This window comes from Tachypleus tridentatus, chromosome 1 (assembly GCF_004210375.1).
Source record: "Tachypleus tridentatus isolate NWPU-2018 chromosome 1, ASM421037v1, whole genome shotgun sequence".
NCBI lineage: Eukaryota > Metazoa > Arthropoda > Merostomata > Xiphosura > Limulidae > Tachypleus > Tachypleus tridentatus.
This window is the reverse complement of record NC_134825.1, coordinates 70,506,158-70,531,808: the sequence shown is the minus strand read 5'-3', so window position 1 is coordinate 70,531,808 and position 25,651 is coordinate 70,506,158. Positions and strand designations below refer to the sequence as shown.

General features: G+C 33.5%; 1 protein-coding gene across 3 annotated transcripts in view; it reads left to right on the top strand.

Annotated features, from left to right (window-relative positions):
- The window catches only part of LOC143251691 (uncharacterized), a 76,379-nt gene that overhangs the window by 14,321 nt on the left and 36,407 nt on the right, over positions 1 to 25,651 (top strand). For 2 of the 3 annotated variants that reach the window (XM_076502943.1, XM_076502954.1), the window contains exons 2-8: positions 10,384 to 10,494; positions 12,940 to 13,005; positions 15,638 to 15,731; positions 16,205 to 16,284; positions 16,519 to 16,625; positions 19,601 to 19,831; positions 24,926 to 25,005. In XM_076502943.1, the coding sequence (XP_076359058.1) occupies positions 10,384 to 10,494; positions 12,940 to 13,005; positions 15,638 to 15,731; positions 16,205 to 16,284; positions 16,519 to 16,625; positions 19,601 to 19,831; positions 24,926 to 25,005 (769 nt within the window). The remainder of the gene's footprint in view (positions 1 to 10,383; positions 10,495 to 12,939; positions 13,006 to 15,637; positions 15,732 to 16,204; positions 16,285 to 16,518; positions 16,626 to 19,600; positions 19,832 to 24,925; positions 25,006 to 25,651) is intronic. The other variant, XM_076502949.1, reaches the window with a different exon arrangement.

Sequence of the window (25,651 nt, the reverse complement as noted above, 5' to 3'; positions counted from 1 at the left end):
GTGGAAGGCTACATCCAGTAATGTTTAATAAAGGAAAACCAAAACAAAATGAAGAGTTCACAAATGATAAAACCGAGAAGTGATAAAGGTATGCTGTAGGGAAGGCTGTAATAATTTTGCAAGGTACAATAGTAATAGTATCTTATATATACTTTTAGTTTGACCATACTTTGTATTATTATATGCTTTTTAGCTTATAAGTAATTTTGGACATGTATAACAGGTATTTCTTAACCTGGCCTTATGTAAATCATAAGCATAGTTAATTGCCTCATGGCTATTCATAATGGTGGGTGTCAAAGCTGTGTTATTTAATTTTGAAATAAAATATAAAATCTCTCTTTTTGCATTCAAACATTTATAAGTTGCTTTTGTATCATGAAGATTTACTGTTGAGCTATTTGTCAATATTGTCCGATATTTAGCTTTAAAATTTCCTTTCATATCATCTTGCATACCAGATGAAAACAAAAACAATTTTAACAGGACATTACTATTATAAGGTAAGTCATTTCAAAATTTTAGTCATTATCAGAGTGGAAGTTTAGCCTAAGTTAGTTTTACCAGTTGCACTAGGATGTTATGTTGAATATGTTAAGAGTTCTAATAACGAATACTTGAAGGTCATTTCATCCATGTGATTAGGAGAAGTTCTATGTAAATTTTGTCATTTATATTATAAGCAGTATGCAAAACTTTACACCATCACCCCTCTGTGTGGATTCCTGTATGTGGTGAGGGGACCTCCCAGGGAAGGTTCTGTTCTATCTGGTTACCTTCTCTGGGATCTAAACATCCACCCACGTGTTTGCCGTGCGTGGCGACCCGTGAAGGGGAGGAGAGGATCCTGGTGGTTGAGGGGTCCAACCCTAACACACCACTTTGGCCTCGAATTCCTGTAGATGGGCGGCCTTTGGGTGGCCGCCCTTGAGTCAATCGGCTGGTCCACTTGGGCTAGAGTCAACCAAGTACCAGTGTTGTAAGTTCTCAACGGGTGTTGTGGACATTGTGCCTGATGCTGGTGTTTGGGTATAGTGCTCACGAAACCCTGGTGTTGCTGCATTGTCCTTGCATGACTTTGTAGTGCGTCCCCTTGTAGGGCTCCATGGTGGGTAGGGTCAGTGGGTACCGAAATTTTTTCTTTTTCCTATGGATCCTCCAAAAATTTAAATAAAATTGTAAAAAACAGTCAATGGGTAAGTGACCACGCCTTGAATACTCAGAACAGCAATCTTCAACATCAGTAACACACGTACTTCATTTTCTTATATTACATTCTCTTCGAAAACCTTCGGGCAAATGTCCCCTTTTTTTATTCAAAAGGGACTAGAGGGACTTGCTGGCTCTCCAAAGTCAGTAAAGAAACTTCGATCTGGTGACATATTGGTTGAAACATCCACATCCCAACACAGTGAACTCCTCTTGAATTCAAAGGCAATTGGGGATATACCTATTGAGGTTACACCCCATGCTACCTTGAATTCTTCACGAGGAGTTATTGTTGAAATGGATTTGAAGAACGTTCCTGAGTCAGAGATTCTCGCTGGTCTCTCTACTCAAGGAGTTTCTGCAGTGAGGCGCATCTCCACTCGCAAAGATGGAGTTACACTGCCAACAAATACCCTCGTTTTAACATTTACTTCACCACGTGCACCTGCCACCATCAAGGCAGGTTATCTCATTTGCAGGGTTCGGCCATACATACCAAACCCTCTTCGATGTTTCCAATGTCAGAGATTCGGCCACTCAAAGACATCTTGTCGTGGTTTCCTGACATGTGTTCGTTGTCGAGGCAAGGGCCACGATGCCTATGACTGTGACATGAACCCACATTGCATAAACTGCAATGGTTCTCACCCCTCTTACTTTCATTCTTGCCCAAAATGGTTGGAGGAAAAAGAGGTGCAGCATTTGAAAACGACACATAACATTAGCTATCCTGAGGCTCGGAAATTGCTGTCCACAACTCCATCTCGGACATATGCTGCTGCACTTCATTCACCAACTACAGTGGGAGTGCAGACAGATCTCTCTGTCCCTCCAAGAGAATCGTTTTCAAAACAAATGAAAAGCCTTTTGACCTCCGTGGTTAAAAAGGTTGATGAATCGATTTCCACACCCATCTTTGTTCCTCCCATACCTTCCAACAAACCTCAAGATCCACGTCCTTCAGTTTCAAATACAGGCATTTCTTCTGATACATCTTTTTCTCCCACCACAAGAGACAAAACAATTATTCGTTCACGTCCTCAGTCACTGGATTCCCCTTGTCAATAACTGATTTGTCAATAACAAAAACCTGCCCACCCGACCCAGGGCACGATCCATGGAGGTTGATAGACCTCCTCCGACTAAAGACAGTAAAGAAAAAAGACGTGGTCGTAAACCGAAGGGTTCTCCAGCCACTTCACCTACCCGTTCTTAAAAATGGTCACCTTGATACAATGGAACTGTGGAGGTTTACGTTCTAATCTGGATGATATCAAAACGCTGATTGCTTCCTACCATCCTGTTTGTCTTTCTTTACAAGAAACATTTCTCAAAACTGCTGATACTGTCTCTATTTGGCAGTTTTCTATGTACAGAAATGACAGGTTGTGGGATGGTCGAGTATTGGTTGATCAGCATGTGTCCACCCTGTCTTTGTCACTCAACACACCCTTGGAGACCGTAGCCATCCGTGTTTCCTTGGGTCATACCATCACTGTTTGTTCTCTCTACCTGTCCCCTGGAGAGACATATGAGCAATCAGACCTTGATGCTCTCGTTGAACAGTTGCCGTCTCCATTTCTAATCCTGGGGGTTTTAATGGACATCATCCCCTCTGGGGAAGTGCTTTTATTGATGGGAGGGGTCAATCTGTAGAGCGTATGCTCTCTGATCACAATCTTTCTCTTTTCAATACTGGTTCTTCCACTTACTTTCATGCACCTAGTCAGTCCTTTACTGCTATTCATCTCTCAGTTTGCTCCCCTTCATTATTCTCCCATTTTTTATGGAGGGTTGACAGTAATCTACTAGGCAGTGATCATTTTCCGATCCTTTTGAGAGAGACTGGTCGGGGTCGATGCCACCTTACCCGCATGCCCCGGTGGAAGCTGGATCAGGCAGACTGGTCCACTTTCACTGCTCTCGCAGAACTTGATCCTGCCATCGTAAATCAGCCATCAATAGACGACTGTGTAGCAGCAGTAACTGACTGTATTACACATGCAGCTGCTCAGTGTATTCCTAAACCTCGACACGTTTTCCACGATATCCTCGTCAGTGGTGGAATCCTGCTTGCCACTTAGTACGGAAGGCTCAAAAGCGGGCCTGGGATACTTTTTGTAGATATCCCACACTTTCAAACCGGGTTGCTTTCCAACGGGCCCGTGCACATGCTAGGTTGGTAAGACGTCAAAGCCAGAAGGAATCTTGGATTAAGTTCACAACCAGCATATCTTCTACCATCAGTTCCAAGATCATATGGGACAGGATGCGAAAGGTTAATGGGCACTACAATTCTGTCCCCCTCTCGATCTTACTCTCTGATGGTCAGGAGGTGACTGATGTTCGGAACATCGATAACACTCTAGGTGAAAGCTTTTGCCGGGTATCTAGCACTTCTACTTGTTCCTCCACCTTCCTGGCCATCAAGACTCGGGCAGAGCGATTACCTCTTTCCTTTCGAACTGACTGTTTCTTTGACTATAATTGTCCCTTTACCCTGGTGGAACTAAAAATGGCCCTTCATCGGTCTGCCAGTACCTCTGTTGGACCTGATGATATTCATTATGACATGCTGCACCATCTATCTCCTGCTTCTCTTGATGTCCTTCTGATTGTTTTCAACCGGATCTGGCAGGAGAATGTTTTTACTGATGCCTGGCGCCAGGCTATTATTTTACCTTTCTGTAAGCCAGGGAAAGATCCCAAGATTCCTTCAAACTACCGTCCAATTGCTTTGACGAGCTGTCTCTGTAAGACATTAGAAAGGCTGGTTGATGCTCGTCTTGTTTGGTTCCTTGAATCAAACAACCTCCTCTCACCCACCCAGTGTGGGTTCCGTCGACAGCACTCCACCACAGACCACCTAATTCGTCTTGAAACATCTATCAGAGAAGCCTTTCTCAACCGCCAACATCTTGTATCAATATTCTTTGACATAGAGAAGGCTTACGACACAACATGGAGGTATGGCGTTTTATGAGACCTCCATACATATGGGTTACGTGGACATCTATCTACCCATGTTTATCATAAATTTTTTAATGGACAGGAGATTCCAAGTTCGTGTGGGTTTGACACTTTCCCGTTCTTTTGTACAGGAACTTGGAGTCCCTCAAGGCTGTGTATTGAGAGTTACACTCTTCAGTATAAAGATAAATGTCATCACGAAACAACTCCCTGTCACTGTTGCGAATGGGCTGTATGTCGAAGACTTTCACATCTTATGTCAGTCGTCAAACATGAGATATATTGAGCGGCAACTACAAACCACCCTCAATTGTGTACGGAAGTGGACTCTGGCGAATGGCTTTAATTTCTCTTTCTCCAAAACTGTATGCATGCAATTTTGCTGTCGATGGGATATTCACCCTGATCCTGAACTTCATATCGGTGAAGTTTTGCTGCCAGTGGTCCCAGAGACCAAGTTCTTGGGGCTTATCTTTGATCGTAAACTGACCTTTATACCACACTTAAAGCAGCTTCGGGTCAAATGCACAAGAGCACTGAACATCCTCCGTGTTCTCTCTTCTACCAGTTGGGGGGCAGATCGTTGTTCAATGTTAAAGGTATATCGTGCTTTTATTAGATCGAAACTTCGATTATGGATCAATGGTCTATGGCTCTGCCAGACCCTCGGCCTTAAAGATGCTGGACCCCATTCATCACCAAGGACTTTGACTCTGCACTGGGGCTTTCCGTACCTCTCCAGTTCAAAGTATATACATTGAATCTCATGAACCTTCTCTACACCTTCGCTGTTTGCAACTATCTTTACAATATACTTCGAAACTTCATTCCTTACCAAAGCATCCCACCTGGAAATGTTTTTTCCTTCCTCGGTGGGCAGTACTTTTTCAGAACAGACGATCTGTCATTGCTCCGTTTGGCCTTCGCATCCGGGCGCAATTGGATGAATTGGGTCTGTCCTTGGATAACATTGCAGATTTCACAGGTCGGCTTATCCCACCACGGCTTATTACAGCCCCCAAATGTGACCTTTCTTTCAGTCACCTAAAAAAGGCAGATACTCCAGATTGGAAGTACCGTCTTTTATTCAATGAATATCTGTCAAACAATCATTCAGTTCCCATTTATACAGATGGTTCCAAATCAGGTAATTCAGTGGGCTCTGCTATGGTTTGCTATGGGTCAGTAGTTGCACGCAGAATCCCTTCTACAGCTTCTGTGTTCACTGCTGAACTGTATACCATATCTCTTTCCCTGGATCATATTGCAGCTGAGCAGTACTCCAACTGCACCATTTATACTGATTCGCTTAGTTCTATACTTGCCTTGGAATTGCTACACGTTAGCTCACATCCTATTCTTGCTGATATTCAAAACCGACTGGCCCATTTCTCATTAGCAGCTACTTCAATCCAGTTTTTCTGGATACCAGGCCATGTTGGTATCCGCGGGAACGAGCTTGCAGACATGGCAGCTAAATATATCTGTTTCAGCACCAACACTCCTATGCCTATTCCGTGCATGGACTATGGTGTTGTCTTCAAGGCTCGGCTCCGTGCCAGCTGGCAGTCCACTTGAAGTGAGCAACGCGACAACAAACTTTTTCAAATCAAACCCAAAATTGGACTTTGGCCATCTAGCTTCCGTAAAGTTCGGAAGTTGTTCTCACTAGGCTACGCATTGGTCACAGTTTTTTAACTCATCATTTTCTTTTATCTGGAACTGATGCACCAATGTGTAGTTTGTGTAACACTCAAATCACTATCAGCTATGTTTTACTTTCTTGCCATCGTTACAATTCTCAACGAGGACAATATTTTAAACATATTTTTTCCCAGGGTCAGTTTGTAACATTGGACAGAGTTATTGGTGATGGTGACTCTGTCCACCTTGATAATGTTTTTAATTTTTTAATGGCCATTAATCTTTTTAATCTCATTTAAGTGTTGCATATTTATTCATTACCCCTTTTTAATTGTGGTTCCTTTTTTACAGTTTTAATCTCTCTCCTTCAATTTGATATTGGACAATGGCCAGAACATTAAATAACTCGACACCAGGACTGGAAAGGCCAACTTCAGGTGACTAATGCTACTGTTTGAACTATTCGTTTGAACTACTCGTTAGTCGTCCTAGCGAGTTGTTATTATACTTTTGCTGCATATCATTTCACACTTTTACTACTTTACGTTTTAGTACTGGCTATATTGACTCATAACTCGGAACCAGGACTGGAAAGGCCAACTTCAGGTGGTTCTTGAACTTACCTGTTAGTCTTCCTGGCGGGTTATGATCATTACCATTTTGCTAGAGTAAATATTTTACAACTTTGAAGACTGGATGTCACCATTGGTTTTTACACCATTTTCTGTTTTAATTGCTGTTTTGTTTTTACCTTCGTTTACTTTTACAAATTTTACTCCATTTACTTGACTTTTATCTTTTTACTGGACATTTGGCTACTCGTTGTTACAATTTTGCTATGTATCTTTTAAAACTTCTATTCTTTTACATTTCGATACTGGTTGCTATGACACATAACCCGGAACCAGGACTGGAAAGACCAACTTCAGGTGACTTACGGTGGTTCTTGAACTTACCTGTTAGTCTTCCTGGCGGGTTATGATCATTACCTTTTTGCTGGAGTAAATACCTTACAACTTCTTATACTCTGCCTTCTATCTTAACATTGTAGACTAGGTGTCAACATGGGTTTTATACTTTTTTGTTTTACCTTCATTTCCATTTATGTCTATTACTACATTTATTTATTTTTATTTTTTTTACATTTTTACCGAATGTCTGGCTCAGATAGCCTTGCTGCTTTGTGCCATAAAACACTAAATCAATCAATCAATCAATCAATTTACACCATCTTCCATGAGTTTGTTCTAGTTAACCCTGATCAAAGGCCGTGTCATTGTATTTATTGACTTGCATTCAAACTTTTATCGAACTACTGCTGCGAATATCTACTAGTAAGTTTGGTATCAAGTCAAATATTATAATTTAAATTTTAGTATTATATATTAGTAAATTTCTTAATTTAGAAGTAAATATTTAAAAAAACACACCTAAATATTGATTGTGTGTTGCTTTGTGTGTTGAATGCAGAATTGATCAAAATTGGATGTTTGTGATGCCCAAATATAGTCTAGTTTTATATGGATTAGAAACTCAAATTACTGATATTGATAAATTCAAATGTAAAATAAAAATCTTGTATCTTTTCTATTTGTTGAGATATTGCTTATATAATTAATCAAATGTAGTGGGTCCTCTCATCTCTCTTCATTTTTGGAAGTAGTCCCTTATATACACTTACTACAATATGCAATGTGAATAACCAATCAAAAGCTCAGAATATGTTCTCTTAGTGGCCTTCTCAGCCATTTAAAGTGATATAAAGTTTTCTCATTTTTTACTGAAAACAAACAATTGAAATGTACTTAGGAGGTTTTAGATATTACACAAATATTTAAGATTTTTGGGATGAAGAATAATTTTTTAATCATAATATGAAAATCACTTTGTACTTGGACTCACAACATAACAGACTATTTTCACAAACAAATCTTCAGTAAAAATACTTTGTTAAAAATCAAGTTTTTTGTGAACAAAAGACTTGCAATCTTTACTTATAGTATACCTCCTTTTATGAAGGTAGACATACTGCATCAAAAGGTATAGTATTATACATAACTTGTATGTTATATTGAGCCTGCTATGAAAGGGTTAACAATTGGCCTAAGATTTTTGTATCACCACCAAATTATACCAGTTATACCTTCATCAAGGTCATTAACATGATGAAGATTTACAACAATCCCATCTAGTGGTGGGTAATTTATGGAAGTTACTAATCAATTAGTCATTAGGTTTACTAATTATATTCGACTAATTAATATTCTCGTATGAGACTTAAACAGTTTTGGAGTAATTTATAGAGGAAATAATTGGATACACTAGTTTTGTTTAATTGATTATTTATCTGAGCAATGACACTAATGGTTTAAGCTGAATAATCTTAAAGTAGCTAAAAATAATAAAGTAAAATCATAATAGTAACATTTTGATAAATTGGATGGTTGGAATAATCATAAACAGTAATTTTGAGGTTTTGATTATGTTCATAAGCATGATATTAAGTGATTTACTCATAGTTTTGGTTAATCTTATTTCACATGACAGTAATTGATATAATTGGTATATAGATAAACAGTTATATCATTTAATCAACCATCTTTTGTTCCAACATGGATTCCTGAAACACACCTCTTACAACATTAGTCCATTTAGACTAAACTATGTAAGTAACATCTTTTTGCAATATTCCACATAGTCAATTCTGAGTCTGTTTCAGTAATTCACAACCAACATTGAATGAGGTAATTTTTTTTAATCTTTTATGTTACACATTATGAAAATCCAAATAAACCAAATCTACTTCACAATCACCAAAATAAGTAACTTAAAAAAAATTGAGTTTGTGGAGCAAAATCTTGTAAGTTCATATTACTAGTACAGCTAGTGAGATGTGGAAGGTCCATTCTTTCATTTGTTTTTCTGATTCTGTGCACAGTGGATGGATGGGCTCATCAGCTGAGATATTTAGTAGCATATCATGTATGTAAAAAATTGGCAGATACATACAGATTGTTAGTTTGTGCAGATGTTTTCTTTGGTTTTATTTTCAAACTTTGTATTTATTGTGATGTTGCTATTTGACAATAATGAACATTTTTTGTCTTTATTAATATAATTAATATTAATAATAATAAATAATATTTTATTTCTTTTAAGGAATATACCAATTTTGTTTAGGTTTGTATTTAATACTTAAGTTGCACCATGTAAAATTAGAACCTTTCTTGTGCAGTTAACATTTCTACCTTTTCTTTAGAGCAAAATATTGGTGATGAAAGTATATTTTTGTGTCTGAACAAGGTTTTCTTTTAAAAATGTTTGTATTTTTAGGTATTGGTTTTATAAAGCTTAGAATTGTTCATAACTTCACTCAAGATTTCTACTCTGACTGCAAGATTTGATGAAATGTATTTAAAAATCCTTTGTTTGTACAGCTTGGACTTGTTTGTAGGTTTTTACCCACTTGTCAATGTGAGATGAAGTGAAGCCTGTAAATTAACCAGTATATATTTGTGTGGGTATTAATGATAGTGAGATGAATGGAACTATATTTTGGTGTGTGTATCTTGTTGGAAAATATTTTTGAGACACCAGTTTTTTAATAATGGCAAACAAAGGTTTAATTACTGTTGATTAATGTTTGATATATATATATATAATTTCTAATGCTTGCAGGGAATGATTTATTTCAAAAATTGCACATAACAATTGCTGAACAAAATACCTTTGAGCAACATTATAAAAAAAATTGCATAGCACTTCACCATTGCATTGTTAACATGGTGTCTTAAATACATGCACAGTAATTTCTGAGATTCCTTGAGAAAAATGTTGAAAAAACAAATTACTTTGTGTAAAACATAATTTAATATTGTACCTAGTATTTCTTTGAATTCTTAATTAGTAAATGCATCTGTGCATTCCTTTTCCTCACCAAGCTTGGTCATGTAATCTTAATTGTATAAAATGTCTTCCAAGATAGAAATTAGACCTTGTTCTAAAATTTAAAAGCCATAATTTAAGTACAACTTTTAAAAATGTTTATTATTCAAAAATATCATTAAACTACATTTCTTATCTTTATGAAATTTATTAAATAATTTTACAAATTATGAATATTGCAAAAATATCACAAATCTTGGTTGCATGTTTGCCTTGGTAAAAGTTGAAGTTTGTGTTAAGCAAGGAAGAAATGAAATTACAGATGGGGATGATTTGTATCACAAATGTGATGTAATAATGGGAAAATTATTTCCTGAGTTGTATTTATCAATTAACAGAAGGATAGGTAAAGTTTTTTTTTCAGTTACAGTTATAGGTTATAAAGTATTCTTTTTGATTTGTTATCCTGTGTAATTTCTGAATAATTGTACTTATTGAGAAATCTTTATGCATTGAAAATTGACAGTTTTTAAAGAACAGATGAGTTCTAAAAATTAAACATTGAATATGTATGTAATGCTTTTGAATTGCCATTGATAATTGTAAATAAAGAACAATTTATGAAATTACATTATACTTATGAAATCATTTTTCTAATAATAAAACAATTTCCAGGGAGTTGAAAACCCACCATACTTGACTATTGCTACTGAAGTAAGTGCTAAATATAAGGGAGCTTTTTGTGAGGCCAAAGTGAAGAAAATAAATAGGCAACTGAAATGCAAGGTAAAATTTATGTTTTAAATCAGTCTGCTTGATGTTTCAATATTTGTAATTATGTTTTGCTTTGTAACATAGTTATTTTGATACAGTACCTAATTTTTCAAAATAGAATTTCCTTGATAAGTCCTACCTTCTATCAGCACAAATTTACAAAGCTCCACCACTGGCCTTTCTGCTCCAGCTTTTGCATATCCACATGTGAATGATCATGCAGCAGCTCTCCACAAGTAGGAGCTGAAGGCAACTATTATTGTAACTAGAAGCCCCTTCACATTTATGCTTATTAATTATTTCATGTTTGAAAAAAGTACTAGTTTTATTCACAGATTTATCAATGTTTTCCTTTATACTGCAGACTTAGTTTTCTTTATTACTTATTTAAATTTTTGTGTTTTGGAATTCTGAAAGGTTGCATTTTCAAACTTTTCTTACTTTTTCAGGTGCTTCTTTAAGTAGTTTATTGTGGATCATGCTCTGCAAATGGTGGCTGAGCATGCTTGTTTTATGAAAATCTGCACTGTCCATCCTGTGACCATGCTCTGTGTCAATTATGGTGTAGCCCCTACTACTGCAGACCTGGTGTATAATTCCAGATGCCACCAGATATTGGTTATGTGTGGCTGTTCTGTTGTTACCTCTGTATGTTACCTTGTAGGACTGATAGTTGTTCTCTATCATGTTTTTTTTTTTGCATCATAAAAATGTCCAGGATCATACACTTATGGACTAAAATGAATGAAGCAGACAGAATGGTGCCTATATCTGATGCTGTGGCATTGAGCTTCTTTCTACCATGAACCTAATGTACAATTACAGATGCTGCCAGGTTTTGGTTGATTGACTCTGTCAGTGAGTAGCTCTGCTTTACAAATAGGGTATCATGGTCACCTTGTGCACTGTCTCTGGTGATGTGATCTTCTGGACTCTCCAAAACATTTTTCCTTCTTTTTTCTAGTGGAGAATGGAAGTCTTTTTCCATTTACCAGTTCCAAGCCACTCGGGTGGTGGAACATGAAGGCTTGTCATGAATCATACCTCTCACTTGAGTGTAGGGTGGTGGTATTCTGCAGGTGTTAATGGTAAATAACAATTCCCACGACAGACCTGAGGTAGAAATACAGCAGCTTCCATGTTTAAGTTACAGCATTACATCATATTCTGTCTATATGTCTGACCAATCCCCTTTTACTGTTATAACATTCTATCTTCCTACCATCCTTCAAATGTACATTCTTGTTGGTCCATTGCTGGTTAGGGTTGGTCCAGCTAAGTTTGTCCTCACATCTGCTGGCTAGTATCCATTATCCTACTGTAGACTAAATGACAAATGCCCTTTGCTGCCAGGTTTTGGACTGGAGATGCACCTCAGCTGGATGCAGCATATTTTTCTGCTTGTGTATGGCCATTATTCTCTTCCAACTGCAGGTTGGAAGTACAATACCCATCACCACCTGGTTTTGGACCAGAGAGGTTTTCCCATCAGAGCATTCTACCATGTATTGGGTGTCAGTTCCCGGCAGATCTGGACTGGTTGTGTTTGAAATATATGCAAGCGGATATAGATTTTGGTATGGAAGTTCATTATCTATAAGAGGTGGGTGATCCTCTGTGTAACAGATATTATTCACAAGTTCCCCTCTAGGATTGAAGCTATTTTGTGAGAGGAGGTAAGATATCGGAAGTTTTTTTATTTTTGTTATTGGTACACAAAGCTCAGTACTATTTCTCAGAAAACACTACATACACATTTTTGGCTTATTAGATAGAAGTATTTTGAAATGATGGTATGTGTTGATGATCCTACATGAAAAGTATTGTGAAATTGCATTAAATTCTGGAACTTTATTCTTAGGATAAATAATGTAAACTTAATTCTGAATGTCACACAATAATTGGAGAATGTAGCTGAGTACATTGTTCATGTTTGTTAAAGTTTTAGATGTAAAATATACCTTTAAAGATTTGATATGACAAAAACAATATTATGAAAAATTATTATAGTAATTTTTTTATCATTCAACTGATAAATCTGAAGTTTTTAGTACTGTGTTTGTTTTTAAGGTCATTATGACCTGGTCAGTTTTCATAAAAACATAGAGGAAGGTGATAGGAAGGTCATTCTATAACTTCTAAACAATCAGCTGAAGTCCAAGCTAAGTGTAGAATACCTCATTCGTATGCTTATCCAACAGAAACCAAAAGTAGTTCCAATCACACAACATTTTACATTCTAAAGCAAGTAGTTCTAAAAGGTGTGTATCTAATGTTATGCAGTAAGAGGTGTATTTGTGGCTCATTTTAATGGAAAAACGTTTTATAGTTAAATTTTAGAAAAATGTTATAAAAGTTCATAAAATCTTTGTATTGGCAGTAGTATTGCTTAGAAAGACTGTATCTTGTCAATTAAAATGCTACTATCTTCATATCATTATTTCATTAATATTTCAGGTTACATTTGAAAACAGTCTTGGAACTGCTGTGCTTCCAGAAGATCATATTAGAGGAAATTTGAGGGTATGTCAGTGTATTGAAATATTTTTCTAAAAAAATGCTGCTGTTTATTGCTATACTTCATATGTTTGCTTAAAACAGCTTTAAAGATTGTTTGTAATACTATCTAGATATGCAGTTAAACTATTTATAGGTGCTCTGTGGTTAACATAAGACGTCAAACACAAAAAAGTAAAAATACATATTTTATGCTTAAGAGTTACCGAATTGATATATTGTAGATGGGTTAAAGATATTGATACTGAAAAGTTTCAGGAACGATAGTAAACTTTTCGGGGCCAGGGAAATAAGATTATAAGTGTGTGTGTGTATTGTTGTGGATCCAACTACTACTTCTCCAAACTTCTACATGCTTATTACATCATGTTGATTAACATCTTTTAGTAAGTCTTTACAGTCTTTGCAATTTTGATAATAACGTAGAATAAACAAATGCATTGTACAAAGGCTTAACCCTTTTGTCCCAGCTATCTCACACTATGCATGACAAGTAGTTTGTTTTACATTCAACATTTTATTGAACTACTTTTTGTTTAAATAGTACTATTTAGTATAGTATAAAATCATAACTAATAATTCATATTTTAATACTATTTCACTGTACATTTTTAATTTTATAAGGCAATGTTAAAAGAAATAAAGTTCCACTGATATGACACTCATGACATATATTTTCTCTAAACATCTTACCTTATGTATTTTACCAACCACTCTTTGAAATAATAGGAAATGTAAATTGCTCGCTATAAAATCATAATTGCTCAGATTTATCATGGTTGTTATAGCCTTTAATTCTTTTTGGTTACAGGGCTAATAGATATAAAATCAGACCTCTCCCCTCAAACTCACCTGCCATATCTCTTTTACTTAATTATAAATTACCTATAACAAATGAAAAGTCATGGTTTTTATCTATCAAATTATGTCTCATATTGTGGTCTGAACAGATTATAGTCAGTTTGGTTCAGAGTACAAGCAGCATATGAGTGAAAAATTTAATGTCTAGCTTGAATGAATTTATATCATCTCTTGTTGCATAGTTAGAAAGCCAAAACAAAATTGAAAGTTTGAGGAAATTGTCTATATTTTGCATGTTTTTAGTCTGTGTTCTTTGGTGCATTATTTAATTAAATAAAAAGTATTTAGTGCATCACTACCATTAGTATAAAATAGTAGGCTTAAGTTTCCTCAATAGTTGACAGTTAGAAAAAAGAAGATTGGGTAAGAACTTTGTTTCTTATTTTTCAAGTTTATCATTTTTTTATTATTATAAAAGTGAGTAAAATGTTAAAATAGGATCTTTGTAGGTTAATAAAGATGAGATTGGATTAGGTAAAATGAATAATATAATAAACATTTTCATGAGGCATGCATGCAAGCAAGCACATAGGCTATGCAATTTGATAGTATAATGTAAGCTGAATATGCTTCGAGCGAGTTAAATCATACATTGGTGTGCATAATAGTTAGAAACATTTCAAAGGGCAATAAAACAATAAAATTAAAATATAAATGGATGTATACTGTTATGATCTTAAAGCTACTTAGGATAAACTAATGTAGTTTCATGTTACTGTTTGAAGGTATTTTAGAAAGAAAAAGGGGTAATTTAGGTTTATTTCAATTTTGTTTTGGTGGTTACAAGGTTGGTCGAATTGACCAATCCTGTTTTGAGTCAGGTGAGAGAAAATAACAAAATATAAAATTTTGCTAGAAAAAACGTTTGAAGTGTATTTAGGAGGTTTCAGGGATTACACAAAGGAAGTCTGAGACTTTTGATATGAGGAAAAGTATTTTTAGTCAAGTTGCACTTGAAACATAACTATAAACAGAATAAAAAACAGCCTTGTAAAACAAGAAAAACATCTTTTAGTAAATCTACAACAAACAGTGACAACAAAGATGGAAAAAAAATTACAGATAGACATGGTTGGAACACAGACTGCTAGTTTCATCACTTGTGACCTGCTGTTATAACTGTGGGTGTACTGGCTGCAGTGTTATATCTTTAAGTTCTGAAATTTAGTAAATTTGAAACTTGCATGTTTGAAAATAAACTACTGTATATTGTATGACCGAGTAGCTTGCAGTAACACAGTGGTAAGCTTGAGGGTTTTGACTCTGTGAAATGGGATTCGGTCATTGTGATGGGTGTAGTACATGGAGCCTATTGTGTTGGTTTGCACTTACATAAAAGAAACTGAGTGAGCATATCCAAAGTTTCATGCATACTTTTACAAGTGAATCAAAATAGAAGAAAATTTAATGCACGAAATGAAAGAAAAGGAAAAAAACTTAAGTCCAGTAAAATAAATGTTATTTTAGTTGTTTTGTTAATATGGTAACTCAGCTTTTAATGAAACTCAAAAGTCTACAATGTTTACAAATTATTTATGTGATTTATTTGATTCTTTTTAGTATTTTGAGATTTTTATTAATTCTATTCTGCCTTCAGATTATTGTATTTTGCTTGGTGCAAACTGCCAAACACAAGTTAAAATAGTATTTGAAAAGTTATCCTTTTTTTTAATGTAATAGCTATTTACAAAACAATTATATATAATATTTAGACCTAAAACTTTGTATAAATGAAGTCTTTTTGATGTCATAGATTAACAAAAATAATATAATGTAGGTGGGTGGAAAGGTGGAAGCCAAACATCCCGAAAAGAATCAGTACTTTGAAGCTGTAATCAGCAAAATTCTTGACTTAAGCCTGTACACTGTTGGTAAGGTCATCTATTTGATGTTTAAATTTTGCGTAGTTAATCATGTCTTTCAGTTATTAAAAAGGTTTTTGTTGTTATCCTTGAACCATGGATGAAATTTTCGAGTTATTCTAAAATATGCCATTAATGTGTTTTTTTTTTAAATATCACTTATAATAATTATCTTTATGAAGCAAAGTTTCAGTGATATAGTCAACATTTAGAGTACAGTTGCTCTTTTTGAATTTTGTTTATGTAGTGTGTGTATGTGTTTTAGAACTATATGTAGCTTTTTCATATACTGTACAGAGAACTTGTACAACATCACATTTACAGTAATTAAGCATGATTTGACTTTGTACAAAGTCAAGGGCAAAGATATCAAAATATGCTAGTATTTCTAAGTGTTTTTTCCTCACTTTTTGGTATAGTACATGTAAAATATTTTTAATCCATTGATTGTTTTTCTTGTTTTGTTTTCTTTACACTTTCAGTTTTTGATGATGGGGATGAAACCACACTAAGAAGAACATCTCTTTGTTTGAAAAGTGGGAGACATTTTGCAGAAAGTGAGGTAATTGTGAACTTTTTGTGATACTCAATTAACTGATAAGTTTAAAGGCATTCCACATTTCTCTTCCTCCTCCCTCTGTAAATAAGTATAATTATTATTGTAGTTTTATTTATCACTGAATTTGAAATTGCAGCAGCTTTAAAGTAGATGAATACATGATTTTTGCTAGGTAACTAAGCCATGTTGGAAAAAATAATTTTTGTACTTGTTAATATGTTCTGGTGCTTTCTTTAGACTTTGGATCAGTTACCACTTACTAATCCAGAGCACTTTGGTACACCTGTGCTGAATTCCAAGTCAAAGAGAAAGAGAAGACCTACCACAAGCTCTGCAGCAACTATGTAAGTTTAAGTATTGTACACAGATTATTTATTTGGAATAATGTTTGCATATCTATGAATATTTTATAATTATTATTACTGATTAAAGTATAACAAAAATTAATTAAAATGTTTGTCAAAATGCATTTTTTATTATAGCTATTTTACTTTGTCCTTTGTAATTTTGAAATCACATCAGACAAAAAAGTACACTTTATGAAGAATTAGATAAAATCTCTGCTCCACAGTAATAGGCTTGATTTTGCTATTACTAATTACTAGTTCAAAGTAATTGTTAAAACTAAAAATGAGACTATGCTATAGGAGAAGGAGACTTAATTCTTGAAAATAAGTCAAAATTAACAATTAGCAAAGGGCCACTGAACTGTACTCACAGTTTAGGTGATAGAACGTTTTTTAAAATTTCAGTGCAGATCTCTATTTTGTCTGATACATTTCACTGCCCAGGTTGATATCAGAACATGTCAGCTGGGCTAGACCAGAACAACTAAAAGCTTACATGAAATGCTGTTTATGCATGAAATAGAATAACTTAATTTATGAAGTTTGCTTCTAGAAGTTGGTAAAGCATTATAAAACAAGTATTAATATGCAATTAAAAAAGAATATCTACAGTGGTGTAGTTTTTAGACATTAGGTATAAGTATAGTTTAGCAGTCTCCCAGCAAATAAGGTGGTTCAGTCAGAACATACGAAATACATTTATAATTTTGTCAGTATGTGGATCTTGTAATTTTATTTTAAATTTAAAACATGTTAGAAAGTATTATTCAGTTAGATACAGTGGATATTTTTATAGAAAAAATGAATTCTTAGTTAAAGATGGTAACAAACAGAATTAGGTTGTCCAGAAATAAATGTCAGAATTCTCACAACTTATTGTTGGTTGGTTGTTTTAATACAGCATTTGTCGCCTACAAAATGTTTTAATTGTCTGCTGTTTAAACTCAATAAGTTTTGCAACCCCCAAGGCAGCATAGACAAGAAGGACTTTCTTCTGATTTTCCTTTACGAATTCAAACTTGGACGTAAAGCTACCAAAACTACACGGAACATCATCCAGGCATTACTGAATGTACAGTTTAGCATTGGTTCCAAAGGTTTTGGCATGTTGATAAAAGTCTTGAAGACCAGGAATGTTGTGAAAGGAAGCCATCCTTAGATGAAAACACATAAAGGGAAGCAGTTGAGACAGAGTCTTGTGCAACTCTACATGAGCTTGCAGAAAAGCTAGGCACATGCAAATCAAGCATTGCCAACCACCTGAGTGTGATTGGAAAGACGAAAAAGTTGGATAAGTGGGTCCCGCATGAGCTGACTGAAGATCAACAAAATTAGTGTCTTGAGACCTGCTCTACACTGCTATTGCAGGACTGAAATGATCCATTTCTTGAGCGGATAGTGACATGCGATGAAAAGTGGATTCTGTATGAAAATAAAAAATGATCTCCACGAAGGCTCGATCATAAAACATCCCAAAGCATTTCCAAAGACCCAAGTTTCACCAAAGAAGAGTTATGGTGAACTGTGGCCAGCATCATTCACTACAACTTTTTGAATCAAGGGGAAACAGTCACACAGACAAATACTTTCAAGAATTGGCTGAAATGCATCAAAAGTTGCATGAGAAACAACCAGCCCTCTGGTCAGTCGAAGGGGGCCCTATTCTTCTTCTTCATGACAGTGCTTGTTCCCATGTGTCAAGGATGACACTCCAAGAACTGAACGAATTGGGAATCAAGGTTCTGCTTCATCCACTTTGTTCCTCAGACCTTTCTCCTGCAGTTTTTCATTTTCTCAAGCACTTTAACAACTTTTTGAACAATAAATGCTTTAAAAAACAGGCAGCTGCAATAGAAGCTTTCAGGAAGTTCATTGACCATAGAAACTCTGATTTCTAGAGCAGAGGCATAAACAGCATCGTTACGTGTTGTCAAAAGTGTGTTGAAGCAAATGGTTGTTACTTTGAATAAAGCGTGTTGTTTTACTACACTGGTTTATACTTTTCCAAACTTCACAGTTCAAAAATAACATTAATTTCTGGACAACCTAAAAAACTCAATAACTAAGCTATATTTTAAAACATATTAAAAAAATATCAAGCAGACTAAAGACATGACTTACCTCATTAAAATCTTTTCTAAGTAATTTCTAACTTGGTAAAATTGCTGAGGAAACAACTAGGGGACATTCTAAGCTGTCGATTGGTTATTCACATGTCATATTGAAATAAATGTTATAAGAGACTGTTTCCAAAAATTGAAAGAGCCAAATGGGTCCACTTTTTTATTCTGTATGTAAGCTATATCTCGGCAAAATTAAGAGACAGGTTTTATTTTTATATTCTAGCTTGTTATTATTGGTAATTTGAGTTCCTTGTACATATAATATTATAGACTTAGTATTTTAACATCACAAACATCTACTTTGAAACATTACTGCATTCAGTGTACTACACAACTCGCAAAAATCAATATTTAACTGTTCTTTTAATAATTCCTATTAAATTAAGATATTAACTAGTGTGTAATACTAAAATTTGAATTATACTGTACAATTTGATACCCACTGACTGACATAAATTCATTAAATACATTTCAGTGAAATTTTGAATGCAAATCAACAAATGTAATGACCCTTCACAAGAGGGTCAAATGAACTTCAAATGATAGTCTTTTTTTTGTATGTTAGAAGTATTTTAATTCTATTTTTTGTTAAGGAGTGAGTTGAGTGGTTGAATTTGATATAGTGTTTTAGTGAAATTATCTTTTCAAAGTGTATTATAAAGTATTGAAAGAGAAGTTGAGATTCAAGTCTGTTATCTGGATTAACCCCTTTTAAGATTTTTCTGTTCAGCAGGTCATTGATATTTTAATTGTAAGATTATGTTCAACAAATAAATTTTTTGAATTCGGGAAAATCAAAGGAATTCTATAGACTTGTTAAGTACATCAAAAACATTTTTTTTTGTTTAGTAGTGAAGATGATGAAAGCAGTGATGATGAGACTCCTCAAAAAAAGGGAAAGGAATCAAAGTCAAGAGAAAGAGACCCAAACTATGGAAAAGTTGTTTGTTATGATTTTGGTGATAAAAGGAAAAAAGATAACTGGTTTCCAGCATTGGTGGTTGCCCACACTGCACAAGAAAGTATAAAAATGAATCCAAAACAGGAATTTCTGGTTCGGTCTTTTAAAGATGGCAAATAGTATGTTTTTCTTTCTACTTGTGACTATCAGACTTTTTAAAAAGTAAATGAAACTAACTTTTGTTCATTAAAAATTATTCCTTCTCCAAATGATGATTATTTCCATCTTACCTGTAATTGTGTGAGTAAATACTGTATAAATATAGTGAATCAATTATATGTATGTGTTTAATATAATAATGACCAAGAAGAGCCATGGTTGGTAATTTGTCTTGAAATATAGGAGGAATTCAAACCTAAAGAAATTTGATAATGTTAGTCTGTTCAATACTGTAATTGCAATTGAAACCATTGAGTGTAATTAATAGAAGGAATGTCTTTGAACAGCAGTAATTTCCCTTCGTCTCATTAAGACATTATTGTGACGTGTTTAAAATTATTTAAAGATTTTTTCTTTATTTTAGATAAGTAGATTAAGGTATAAATGTAACAATTTCATAATTTTTGCAACATAATTTCATCATGCTTCTCTCTGAATTTAACTCCTTTTATGACTGGATTGAAGAGTACATCATGAACTTTTACAGGTTATATTCACAATTTTAACTAATTTATTATTGGTGTATGTCAACAAATTTAGCATTAAAACATAGATTGTTATTCAAAGTTTTATGAGTTTCAACCTTTTTAGTCAGAAAAAGAAGTATGAAAACAGTCCTTGTTTTGATTTTTTTGTCACATGATGTATTTTAGTTTCAATTTCTCTACTTCAGGTTTTTATAATTTATAAAATAACCTGTTGTAGTTTTAGACTTCACAGAAACAAAATACACATAATTACAAGCAAAAATCAAAGATTTGAACTTTCTACCTTCCTGATTTGTTGAGATTTAAATGCATTTGTCAAATTTAACAGAAAAAGCCCTTCCCTCTTATTCTCTCTGATTTTTGAGATTATTTGCTAATCAGCTGTACATGACTAATGAACATGTTTATAACCAACAGAAAGAAAAGATTCTTCACTATATAAATTTTACAATTGAACATTTAGTGTTGCTTTCATAAGCTTTAAATTGTAGTAGTGTTGTCACATCCTATTGTAGTGACTTAGTACTGTGCAAAAGTGCTAGGACAAAGCTAAAAATTATATTTCAGGCTACTTTTTAAAAAACAGTGGATGATAAATCACACAAAAAATTCAAATTTTATTAATCTTCATATTTAGTACAACAGACTTAATGAAAGTGCTTGAGTTCAGCAAACAATGTTTTGTGTGGCCCCCTTTTGCTTTAATAACTGCAGACAGTCTTTCAGGCATTTTTGCATCATATTTGATCACAGTGTCCTTTGGGAGTTTACTGCAAATATTTTCAATATATTCCATTAAAATTTCTTTGGAAATAACTTTGTATTTGCAAAATTTTTGATATAACAAATCCAAGACCTGCTCAATTGGGTGGAGATGTGGGCTCTGTAGGGGCCATTGCATCATTTGAATGACACCAGCAGCTTCTTTCTCAGCTAAATAATTTCTCCATGGGTTGGATGAGTGTTTGGGGTTATTATTTTCTTGGTGGTAGAATTCTTTACCAGTAATACTCAAACCATTTGTTATACCATGATGAATCAGTATCTGATGGTACTTACTTGCACAGGTCCATCATTTCATCTATTTTGTAAATGTCTCCTGTCTCATCAGCATGGAAACATCCCCAAATTATTGCACTGCCTTCCCCATTTTTCATTTAGGTGCTATGCATTGAGGTAATTATCTTTCACCTTTTTTCTGTTGGAAATTCAAGCTGAGCTTTGAATCACATATTTCAAACTTGGGGTTATCTGTCCATAACACCCTTTTCCAATCACCAAGAGTACAGTTTTTATACTTTTTAGCAAATTTTGGTCTGTTTAAAATATTTGGAGATCAGAGTAAAAGTTGTTTTTAACTGACATGACCAAACATTCTCATTCTCATCTTAATATTATAGATCTAGATGCAGTTCTGTCTTTGGTACGTGGTTGTTTATCTCATGCTTGAGATCAGTGGCAATCTTCCTTCCGTCCTGAAGCTGCATAAATGAAGATATCTATCATCAATATCATTGAGTTTAAGTGTTCTGCCTCATTCTTTCCTATTTTCAATTTATCTGTCTCTGTCTAACAATCTAGGGTATAGTTGACTGTGTTTTTATAGCATTTCAAGACAGCACCAATTTGTCAGAGAGTCCAACCATCATCACCTAAAGCTTTTATGGAAACTCTTTGCTGTACTTACAATTTCCTATGCTTTTTAGGCCATGACATAACAACATTGCTTGCTATATAGTGTTAAACACTGTTTTTATGAAGTTTTATTTATGGAGTGATATTAACTCTTTCACAACAGGCTCAGTATAATATACAGAAGTTTATATACACATTTGCATTTGTTAAAAATATATATATTATAACTTGTGATGTATTGTGTATATCTTTAAAAATTGACATATGTTTAGTGGGGATTGCAAATTTTTTGAATGCAAAAATTTGATTTTTTTTTAATGAAGTACTTTTACAAAAGATTTGTTTGTGAAAATATCAAGTCTGTTTTAGTACTACTTGTGGTGCAAAGTGATATTCATGGAATGATTAAAAATCTGTTTTTGTCCAAAATATTATTTGTGTAATCTCTAAAACCTCCTAAATACATTTCAAACATTTGTTTTCAGTAAGACTTAATATTCCATTTATTTTTTTTACCCTAACTGTATGAGGTCTGTTAATTTGACCAATCTTGTAATCATAAAAAAATGAAATAAAAAATATTAGTTTTTTGTTCTAGAATGACCAGAGATTATAACACAAAAATACAAATGGTTAATGTAAATGGCTTACGTCTCATATTATATATACTAATTATATTATCCTTTCGTTCATGAGTGGCTAACATTACATAACTTGTATTGATGCAGCATATATGCATCCAGTAATATAAAACTGACTTGTAATCTTTACAAAGTGACCCTATCTTTACTGAGGTTTAGTGGACTGGTAATGTTTTGTAGTATACTGTCATATTTCAGTTATTATATATTATGTGTGTGTATAGATTATTACTATTTAGAAATAAGTTACTAAATTTATTTTTCTTAAAATAAAGAACAGTAAATAAAGAAGTAAAGCAAACAGTTATCTCTTCTTGTTGCAGCCTTTGAACTCTGTTGTTGCTGGACATAGGTTGCTAAGCCTTTTAAAATTACACTTGCAGAGAATATGGAATGAATTTTTCTTTTAGGTTTTATATGTAGAATTGAATAACCAAAAAAAATTGATGTTTTTGGTACTGTAGATTTCCACCATAATTTATTAATCATAAGATATTCTCTTATCCTAGAGAAGAATGTCTTCACATTTTTGCTGAAATGCAGGTGACTGAAGCATGCAGTTAGTAACACAACTCCTTATTTTATATACAGATTATATATTGTTTCATATTTTTAACAAAAGTAACTGAAATGTAAAAATTATAAACTTAATATAGCCTAACAAAACTTCATTAAAATAATTTTAAAATATTACCAGCTTCTAGCATTGTGTTAAACCTAACACTTCAATCAGGTGCTGTTTTATGTTACTTCTATGAGAGTTTACAAGTGGGCTCCCACTATAATTTACAGCTTTTGTGGGAGAATTATTATTTCAGTGGATATGAAATAAAGTACTAAAAGTGAAAAAAATTAAAAGAAAATAATTTTAAAAGTTAACATTTGAAACTGTTAAAGTAAGTAATTTGAAATTTTGTAATCAATAATGCATTAAGCATAAGGCAAAAAAAATTGCAAATTTTTCAGCTTTTCATTTTACTGTACTTTGATATCTCTGCAGTTTTTGTTCATGTAGAGAAAATATAAGAGTAAACAAGTTCCATTTAATAGGATGTATAGGCTGTGCAAATGAAATCTGAAACTATAAGATGAATAGAGGTATTTTTATTTTTAGAATGAATTTCACATCTCACTTGGACTTACTAAAGGTTTTGGCAACATAGACAAATCTTTATTAATAATTCTTTTTGAAGTAGGGATTATCTCTATCATTTTATGTTAGGATTTGGAAATTCTGTGAATGATGAGACAGCAATAGAAACTTCACTGAGAAACATGGTCACTGTTTTCAAAACAGTTTTATGTGATCTGCAGGAGATGGAGGCATACAACAAGTAATCAGAGATTAGGATTACTTTCTTACATGTTTTTCATATGCCAGTGTTTTTTGAAATTTTGGTTATTGAAGAGGCAAGGCTCAGCAAATTTAGTTGGTGTTGGTAATCAGTCTCATAAATAAATATTTTCCTTGTCAGTTTTGTTATTACTGATAAAACTAATTAGCAACTGATTATAAATGGAATTACCCTGATACTGCAGTATAAGAAAAATCATGAGTGACTTCTAATTTTTGATATTTATTTATTTTGTGACATGAGATTGTATAGTGTTGTGTATTTATGTTGTCTGTGTATAGTCCTCGACAAAGTGTATCATGAAACTGTGATGGAAGTGAAAAATGTAAACAAGCAAGGTTTGTGGTGCAAGTGCTCTAAGCATGGTACTAGCTACTGAAATATCTTTTTTTTTATCTTGGTGAAGAAGCTAAGTATGGATGAAGTCAGATAGAAGCATGATGTTATGGTATTTTACATAACATCAAAATTTTTAACATCTATCATTATCAACTACTTTGTTAGCTAAATATGGCTTTTAGTGTGTTGAAATGAGCATTGGTCAGCATTTTAGATCATTAAATACTTTTGTATTTTGTTTTCACAACTGAAAGGAAAAAAAATGTGTAAAAATACTTAGAATTGGTTCTGCAAAGAGACAAGCTTTTGACTATTTATGAATGTGATGTGTTTGAAAGCGTAAATGTCTGACATTTATCAAGTACACCTACGTGGTTATATTGAAACAGGATATTGTAAGTGAAAATATTTACACATAAATATATTTTGATGTGTTTTTCAGTTTTATTATCTAAGTTAATTTCATGCACCAGTAATGTCCAAGACAAAAGTTTTTGAGAAAATTAATACATATTTTACCAGAGATAGTTGATTATCAACAGACTTTACATACAAAACAAATTTACCCCTAAGCTTGTAATTTATTTTTCCATCAGTTATCAAATTTCCAAGAAAGATGTTCGAGAATTTACAAGAGATATTTGGACTAAAGTGGACAATCCTACATTAAAAACAGGTGAGATCACTTAACAACTTGAGCAATATAACTATTTTAATAAAGTAATTTACTCTGGTGTTATGTGATTAAGAAAATTTCAATTTTTGGGTTGAAAATTGATATTAAATTTCTGTTGCAATTTTTTGAGGGTTTTTAATATGGCATTTTCTTTTTTTAGGGTAGAAAGTACAGGAATTAACTTTTGTGTGTGTGTGTACTGGATATTGTAAGAAATGTCATATATATTTGGGTAAATTTAATAATGAGCTAAAAGAGCTGGGAAAATAAATTTTGTAGAATCTTGCACATAAGTGTTAATTTGTTTGGGTTATCAGGAGGCAAAATAATTTTGAGATCCTTATAAAACATATAATATTGGTAGTATAATGTAGTTTCTTCACTGCAACGTTTAAATACACAGCTAGCATTTAGTGATAATATTCTGTACATTGTGTCAGTTGATATAAATAAATATGTTGTGAAATTCATGAAGTGACAATTCTGTTTTTGAATGCATATTTTAAAGGTGATACTTTTTCCATTGTGGAATTTTAAGAAATAAATATTGGAAATACTTATCTAATATGATAATATTGGGTTATCAATAACTGTTATATTGGTATGTATTGGTATATTGGTATGTGACAGCAAACAAAAAGCATAA